This window comes from Hylobates moloch, unplaced genomic scaffold, assembly GCF_009828535.3.
Source record: "Hylobates moloch isolate HMO894 unplaced genomic scaffold, HMol_V3 SCAFFOLD_19, whole genome shotgun sequence".
Taxonomy (NCBI): Eukaryota; Metazoa; Chordata; class Mammalia; order Primates; family Hylobatidae; genus Hylobates; species Hylobates moloch.
The window spans coordinates 34924058-34932788 of NW_026652294.1; the positions used below are offsets into that span (position 1 = coordinate 34924058).

The window sequence follows — 8731 nt, forward strand, 5'->3', positions numbered from 1 at the left end:
GCATCTATCTTCACATCTCTAAGAAGACTACATAGGGGACCAGGGAGAGACCTATTTCCTAGGCCTGGGCTGGGAGTGGGAATAGCAGGACTTAGAGAAGGCAGCCTTTGGCTCAGCTGGAGCTCCCTTGGATGGGAAGAGGCTATATTGTTAGGTAGTGATCTCCCCAGCTCTGAGGGTATGCAAACCAAAGCTAGATAGCTGTGTGGCACAGACAGGGGCAGGAAAGAGTCTTCATTGCAGACTACTGAGGGGCTCCTGAACAACCCCTCGTTCTGCTCCACCAACCTCTGCATCTGAGATGGCCACGTGGTGGGACTCGATGGTGGGCCTCCGCCAGGCCCGGGGGGAGATGTGGCTGGCAGGCCCCGTGGCATAAGGCCCAGCCTGCGCCTCCAGATAGCTTCCTGCTGGCCGCTCCTGTAGGGAAAGCTTCCTGGCTGAGAGGCTAGGCCGGGCTGGGAGCAGTTTTGAAGTACTGCCAGGGATCACAGAGGCAGCTCTGGCCCGTGGTGGAGGGTCCACACCGTTTCTAGTAGGCTCTGGGCCACCATCTGCCTCTTCCAAGTGGGTCACATCGATGGCTGCCACCCGTTCTACCAGCTCTGCCCGAGGATCCTGGCAGCAGACAGCTGGACCGCCCTCCATTGCTTCAGTCAAGGGGGGTCTTCTGTGTAGCCTTGTTGGGAACCTGAGAAAAGAGGGCAGAGAAGGCTTCATTCCTGGGTGTCAGGCTGGCTACCAGGTAAGGTAGCCACAGCCCTGTGGGTCCCACCTCCATGCCTTTGCCCTGGCTGTTCCCTCTACCAGGATTGCCAACACCCAAACTCAAGTCTGTCCCTATGAACTGAATGAATTCACATCGGTTCTGCTGCATGCCAGCCTTCTAGGCCTCAGTATCCCTGCCGGTAACAGAGGCAGTCACTTCTGCCTGCTGGCTTCACAGGGAAGCAGAGAGAATCTGATATTCTGGAATCAGGACAGACAGGGCAGAAGCCTGGAGGCCCAGCAGCACTGGAAGGGGCAGAGCTCAGGGTCAGCTCAGCCCCAGCACAGCATGCAGCCCTGTGAGGCATGAGTCCCAACCCTTGACAGCAGAGCACTCCAGCACTGCCTCCTGGAAGCTGAGCCAGGCACTAGTAACTCAGAAGCCTTGCTGATGCTTCAGACCCACCCGCCTCCTCCAGGGAGCCCTCCCTGATGTTTCAGCCTCCTACCTCCATCCCTCTCACTGCTTCCAGGAAGACTTCCCTGGGGCTCCCAACTCCAGCCAGCCCTGCCTCATTGACATCTGTCAAAGCAAGGGGATGGGCCCTGCATGGTGGCTCATGCCTGTAATCCCAGCACTTTGGGAGGCCGAGGCAGGCAGATCACCTGAGGTCAGGAGTTCGAGACCAGCCTGGCCAACACAGCAAAACCCTGTCTCTACTAAAAATACAAAAATTAGCCGGGCATGGTGGCGTGCACCTGTAATCCCAGCTACTTGGGAGGCTGAGGCAGGAGAATCACTTAAACATGGGAGGTGGAGGTTGCAGTGAGCAGAGATCACGCCACTGCACTCCAGCCTGGGCAAAAGAGCAAGACTCTGTCTCAAAAAAAAAAAAAAAAAAAAAAAAGCAAGGGGATGGGAATGAGGGGAATGAGGGGTGAAACAGGGGCATGACATCCCCGAGACTCATGCTCTCAAAGTCACTGCGTGGCAGCTGAAACATCAGGGAGGTGAGCCCCAGCCCTCACCTTCAGCCATGACCCTGGGCTGACCCCGGACTGAACCCTGACACTGAACCCTGACCCCGGACTGATCCTGACCCCGGACTGAACCCTGACACTCAGCCTGAGACCCCCATCTCTGTCCCAGGCTTGTAGAGCGCTGGCCATGCCCAACCTGATGCCCCTCCCCCTGTTTGCGCTGGACTCTGCATCTTCTCAGGAGAAGGAAGTGAGTGAACTCCTGACCCTCCATCCTTCCTGTCTGCTGGTAACTTCCTCTGTACCCACATAGCAACTGAGAAAATGGGTCTCAGGGAGACCCAGAGTACGCATGGTGAAGCGCCTGCTCCACCCCTCGTTCCCCATCCCCTTGCTTTGACAGATGTCAGTGAGGCAGGGCTGGCTGGAGTCCACTGGCCACTGAGGAGCCAGGGCTGGGTTCCAGTCCTGCCTGCTGACCTACCAAGGGGCCCTAGACGAGCTCCTTCCCAACTCTGAGCCCCAGTCTCCCGACTTGTCCTGTGGATTCCCTGCCTTCCCATATTTTCCAGGCTCACAGCAGGGTTTGGAGGTAAACTGAGGGTAAAGGTGAGGTCCAGACCCCCTGTGCCTGCTACGCAGTGTGTTGAATGAGTGGAAGCCTGGAGGCGGTGGGGCTGGTGCTGACATGGAGAAAGGAAGAGAGGAGGCTCCACACTGGGAACAGGAAAAGGCATGGAAGCTGGACCCAGAGGAGTGAGAGGGAGTTAGTGAGGCTGGAACATCAAGGAGGCCTCCCTGGAGGAGGTGAAGGTGGTGAGGAGGCTGAGTGAGGCTAGAGTATCAGGGAGGCCTCCCAAGAAGAGGGGGCAGGAGACAGTGAGTGCGGCTGTGGCACAGGGAGGCCTCCTTGGAGGAGGTGAGAGGGGACAGGGAGTGGGATTGTAGCACAGGGAGGCCTCCCTGGAGGAGGTGAGAGGGAGCAGTGAGTGGGGCTGTGGCATAAGGAGGCCTCCCTGGAGGAGGTGAGAGGCTGTGGCACAGGGAGGCCTCCCTGGAGGAGGTGAAAGGGGACAGGGAGTGGGATTGTGGCACAGGGAGGCCTCCCTGGAGGAGGTGAGAGGCTGTGGCATAGGGAGGCCTCCCTGGAGGAGGTGAGAGGGAGCAGTCAGTGGGGCTGCAGCTTCGGGGAGAGCTTGGAAACTAGACAGCATAAGAAGGAGGAAGCCAAAGCTGGGAACGCCCTCCAGGCCCCGCCAGGTGCCCACCCCTCCGCCCCTTCCCCTCACTCCGCACACCTTGTTTTTCCCTCCCGAATGTAAGTTTCATGAGATTAGGACTCTCATCTGCCTTGTCTCCAAAAGATCATCAGTGCCTGGCGTGTGATAGGAACTCGATAAATATTTGTTGAATAAATGAGTGGTTGCCATAGTGATTGTTACAGCCCTGTCCCCATTAGACAGATGAGAAAGCAGCCTCAGAGAGGCAACCCCAGCAAGCCTCAGGCCCCAGCACACATAAGAGAACGAACTCCAGAGTCAGGAGCTCCTGCTCCTTGGCCCTAGGCAGGGACTACGGGACTCAGAGCCGCCACAGGCAGAAGCCAGGGGCTGCCCGGGCCCATAAAATTTGCATATTTCCTTAAGGTTGCCATTCCAGCAAGAGGCCATCCTCCTTTACCCTTGAACACCTTTCCCCGCTTTTCTTAGATAGGTAGAGGGAGGCCCAGCGGGTGGGGATGGGCCCGGGGTCACCCAGCAAGGCGGGGCAGAAGGTTTCCTCTTCCAGCCTGAGCCGTGCTACCCGGTTTGGCGCCCAGGCTCTGAAGCTAGGCAGCCAGGCTGCACCCTTTCCTGGCTGGGAGCCCGTGAGCAGGTGGCTTCGCCTCTGTGCCTTGGGTTTTCCTCGCCCGCAAAATGGGGTTCTAGTGGGTCTCACCTCACCGCACGTGGTGAGATGCTGAGGAGGGAATGCCCGTAAGGCACTCAGAACAGGGCCTGCCACTAAGGAGGTGCCCTAAAAGTGAGTTGTTGTTGTGCTGCCGCTGTTGTGATTGCTTGGGACACGCTGCGGCCCAGATGGATGCGCGGGCGGGCGGAAGGCGGCTGCGAGGGCTGACGTCAGGCTCCCCATCCCTCCCTCCCGCCTGGATCAAATTCAGGTGACTAAGCGCGTCTGCGAGGGAGGCGGCTGGCCGGGGAGGCCCGAGGTTCCTGCCGTGTGCCCGGGAGACAGGGCCTGGCGCCCCGGCCATGCGTGTGAGGGCGTGTGTCCCCACAGGAGGCAATATATGTGCGGGAGACAGGGTCTGGCGCCCTGGCCGCATGTGTGAGGGCATGTGTCCACACAGGAGGGAATATGTGCGCGCAGGCTGTGGACTGGGGTGGTGGCGTGTGTGTGTGTGTGTGTGTGTGTGTGTGTGTGTGTGTGTGTGTTGTGGGTCCCCACACAGGAGCGCACTGCATGGAGATGAAAACCTCGGTGTGATGTGTGTATGCGCAGGTGTGCTTATGCGCGTGTGTGCCTGCAGGTCTCCGTGTACATATGCCCAGGGTAGGGGGTGGCCTGGCGCCACGGCCACGTGTGTGAGGGCGTGTGTCCGCACAAGAGGGAATATGTGCGCGCAGGCTGTGGACCGGGGTGGCGGTGTGTATGTGTGAGTGTGTGTGTGTGTTGTGGGTCCCCACACAGGAGCGCACCGCATGGAGATGAAAACCTCGGTGTGATGTGTGTGTGTGCAGGTGTGCTTATGCGCGTGTGTGCCTGCAGGTCTCCGTGTACATATGCCCAGGGTAGGGGGTGGCCCGTGCCCCTGGGGGCCCTGGGATCCTGGTCCCAGAGCTCATATCTGGACTTTCCCCCATAGTCACTGGTCCCACCAGCCTGGCACTGCCTGCTGGGCTGGGTTCTGTGCCCCAGGCGGAAACCCAGGCCCATCTGGAGGCTCACACAGGGGGTGTCTCAAGGCCCTTCCCAAGCTCAGGCCTCAGTAGATACTCTGTAGAAACTTAATTCGGTGGATAACTAGGGCCATGTGGGCAAACAGAAAGATGGACAGACAGGCTGGGACCCAGGCCCATGGTACAGCAAAGGATTCCTACGGGCATGGGCACTGGCTTAGTCCTGTGGCCATGAACAGCCAGACTCAAGCCCTCCCTCTTTGGGAAAAACTACTGCAATCCTGTCCTCCCAGACTGGGGATCTGCTGCCTCGGACAAGTCATTGAGCCTCTTGGAGCCTCTGTTTCCTAACATGTGCATCAAGCAAAAGGCCACCGTCCTGCCAACTCCCAGGGCGATGGAAGGAATAGAATGAGGTGTGGACACAGGAGTAGTTTGTGCCACAGCACTGTGGGGCTGGGATGTGGCTGTGTCTAGAAGCGTCCAAGAGAGCCTTGATGTACAAGGTCCAACCCCACCTCTGCCCCCGGCTCCAAGATGGCCTGGCACATACCCCCCACCCAGGTTTCTCCTCCTAGGCTGTGCCCCACCCCCCAAGCGTCTGGCCACTCCCAAGGAATGTGGGCCCCTGGCTCCAGACGCCCACTTGGTCTGGCTTCTTCCTCAGGACATGCCCCATCCAGCTGCATCCCTCAAAGGCGTCCCAGAGCAGGCAGACCCCACTGCTGCCCACGCAGGTTCAAGCAGCTCCCCCAGTCAGGCCTCATTCTGAGCTCTGGAAGGCTGCTGTGAACCCCAGTGCCAAGCCAAGGCAGGGGACCAGCTACGTCCAGGTGAGGGGATGTGTCCACACAGGAGGGAATATGTGCGCGCAGGCTGTGGACTGAACAGCAGAGGACTGAACAGAAGGGAAAGCCGCAGAGGTGGCGGCCACCCAGGCCAGACATAGAAGGTGGTCCTCGCATCCCTGGGCCGCCTCACTGGACCTGTGTTTATGATTCTGACGAGTATCTGGATGGCCCTGGCAACGGGTGCCCTCCGCAGCTCCCGCCCCCACCCAGGATGACTCAGTCCCCTTGAGGGAGGCCCAGGCGTCTGGTGCCAAGTCATGCTTGACGACTCCTGCTGTGAGGACGCCCGCTCCCGCCATCCCTGGGGAGCCCCCAAGCACCGATACGGGCTGTTGCCTGACTCAGCACAGCCACCCCCAGCGCATCGTCCTGGCCCACCCATGGAGGCTGATGGTCTCCAGGCCTCATCCTCTGCCCCTCCTCATCCTCCACACCAGGTCTGTGCCTCCAGCCCCACTCTTTCCAGCTAGCTGCCGCCTCCCCATCCATGTTCCCCAGCAGCTCAGATCCAACAGGCCCCAGATTCAACTCAGCATCTTCCCCCAACCTGCTTGTCCTCCTCTGTCTCCATTGCAAGACGGGTACCACACCCTCCCCATTCTTTCCTGACCCAGGCTAGCAATCCAGGAACCCTCCTTGTCACTCGTCCTTTCCCCGTTGCCCATCCTTGCTCCCCACAACCCCACACTTACTCTCCACTCCAGCCACACCACAGCTTCCCAAATTGCAGACTCTGTTCTGCTGTCAGGCCTCTGTACAAGCTGTGCCTTCTGCCAGGAACACACCTCCCTCTCCTCTGCTGCCTGGACAGCTCAGACATCGCCTCTTCTGAGAGCCCTCCCTGATCTCCCCACTACCGGCTAGGTGAGGTCACCAAGTCAAACCCCTTAGAAGTCCAGATTCCACCCACTGCTTCGTTTCCCGCCATGTGGGTCTTCCCTGACTCCAGGCTAACACTTCCACCCCACCCTACCCCATCCTCCACACCAGCTGCTAGAGAGATTTCCAACATGCAAATGTGGTTATAGTTCTCCCAGACCTGGCCTTCCAGGAACTTGGAATGTCATGGATAGAGGAGCAGAAGTGGCCTCAGACTGGGGACGAGGCGGGGGGCGGGGGGGGCGGTCACAGGCTAGGGAGCAGCCAGGGACATGGACGCCTGGGATGCAAGCACAAATAGTCACGGAGCACCTGCTGTCTGCCAGGCTCTGTGCAAGCCTGTGTGGGGAGATACAGCAGTGAACCAAAAAGACCAAGTCTCTGCTCTCATACAGTTTAATTTCTCGTGGGGGCAAGAAGCAACAAACAAGAAAGCCAGTGATTCAGATATGATATGTCAAGTGGTGCATACTAGAAAGAAAAATACAGCAGAGTAAGAAGGATCAAGAGAAAGGGGCTGGGAGATGCTGCTGATACAGTTAGGTTCAGGAAGGCCTTTTGGGTGCAGGATTGGAGCAGACACCTGAAGGAAGGAAGCGGGAGGAGGCAGTGTAGCTATCAGGGGAAGAGCATTTCGGGTGCAGGGACCAGTAGGTGCAAACGCCATGAGGGGACAGTGCTTGTTCAGTATGAAGAACCCCAGGGAGGCTGACGTGGCTGGAGTGGAGTCTTCCCCACGTAAGAGGCACCTGATAGCAAGAGGAGTTACATCTGGAGAGAAAGCCCTCTCACTCATTGTGTTGGCCTCAGGGATGGCTTCCTAGAGGAGGTGGCACCTGAGCTCTCTTCTGAGCACTGAGCAGGATTTCAGGACGAGGAGAGGATGGAAGTTCACACTGTGCATAGGAGAGTCATTTCCTGGCTGGGACTCCGGGCTTGGTTTGGGGGTGGGGAGAGCTTGGTGGACAGAGCCCAGGAGGCCCCCAAAGCCAGGGGGAGGTTGTGAGCAGGGGAATGCCTCGGTTAGGTGAAGTTTAAAACGACTCCCGTGGCTGCTGTGAGGACTGAGGGTGGGAGACCGAGGAGGAGGCGAAGGGTCCCCAGAGTGTGTGCGCCTGGGACGCAGTGGGGGGTCAATTTGTATGTACTGGAGGAAAGAGGGCAGGGCTTGGGGAGACCAGTGCCACTTCCCTGGGATCCTCCAGCGCACAGGCTGTGTGCCCCTCCCACACTCCTGTGCCCGCCCTGCGAACACCACCAAGGCCCGGTCCTGTGGCCTGTGACACAGCCTTCTCTGCACAGCCCTGCAACGCCCTCAAGACTTGAGCACACCCCCTCCTCTGACAGGCACACGCCCGTGTCCGCGTGACCCGCCCTCACACACCACTCCATCCTGTCCTGCACCCCCCACGCAGACACAGGCACACTCCCGCGTCCACGTGACACACGCACACCCGCCTCCAAACAGCACACGCAGGTCCCCGCGCACGTGGACACTCCCCCCAGCCACCAGCCCTGCGCCTCCCGGGCCCCGAAGCCGCAGCGCCCGCCTCTGCCGCCCCCTCTCGTCCCAGCCAAGGCAGGACCCTGCGCAGCCAGAGCCGCGCGCCGCCGCCGCCCCATTCATCTCCCACCCCGCCCCCGGCTCCTGCAGGAAGACGCTCCGGAGGGCCGTGGGAGGAGCGCTCCGCGGAGAACCGCACGTGGGTGCCCCGGGCCGGGCCCACTCCGCACAGACGCGGCCTCCACCAGGAGCCGGGCGCGGGGGACGGTGCCGGGGATGGATGCGGTCCGCAGACAGAAGCGGGGAAGAACGCAGACGGCGGGGCACCCACGGCGATGCGGTCCCGGCGGCCGGCGCAGACCCGAGCAGACTCCGCGAGGCACCCCGCAGACCCGGCCCCGGGAACAGAAAGGGAAGGATCCCCGCCCTGAGCTGATCCCAGCTCCCTCGTAGACGCTGCCTCGCAGACCCCCCCGCCTCTCCCTTGCAGGCTCGGGGCAGGTGTTAAGGCGTTAGTCCTCCTGCTCCTAGCCCGCGTCCCCTCCCTGCCGATCCCTACCTGGGCGCCGGGCGACAGTCTCCGCGGCCCGGCGGGCGGCCCCGCTCGCTCCCGCTGCGCGCCCTGCCCCGCCCCGCCCCACCGCTTCGCTGGGGCCCGGATCGCCGAGCTCAGCCCGCGGGCGCCGCGGCTCCGGGCAGCGCTCGCTGCCCCGCCCACCGCCGCGCCCGGCCCGCACTCATTGGTCGGAGCGAACGGCCCCGCCAGCGCCGCCCAATCGGAGCCCGGGACTCCCGCCCCCTCCTGGACTAAGGGACCGCGGCTGGCGGCGCCGGAGGGGCCCTCCTTCCCCTGCGGCGGGGCCGACCTTGCCACGCCCCCGGTGTCCTGGGGTCCCCGAAGTCCCAAT

At 61.0% G+C, this 8731-nt stretch overlaps 1 protein-coding gene across 2 annotated transcripts in view; it reads right to left on the minus strand.

The window, feature by feature from the left end:
- CAMKK1 (calcium/calmodulin dependent protein kinase kinase 1) overlaps positions 1-8527 on the minus strand; it is a 32048-nt gene extending 23521 nt beyond the window's left edge. For both annotated transcript variants that reach the window (XM_032138318.2, XM_032138319.2), the window contains exons 1-2: positions 8383-8527; positions 289-691 (exon numbers count right to left, since the gene is read on the minus strand). In XM_032138318.2, the coding sequence (XP_031994209.1) occupies positions 289-648 (360 nt within the window). In that variant the 5' untranslated portion in view covers positions 649-691; positions 8383-8527. The remainder of the gene's footprint in view (positions 1-288; positions 692-8382) is intronic.
- Between the last annotated feature and the right edge of the window lie 204 nt (positions 8528-8731).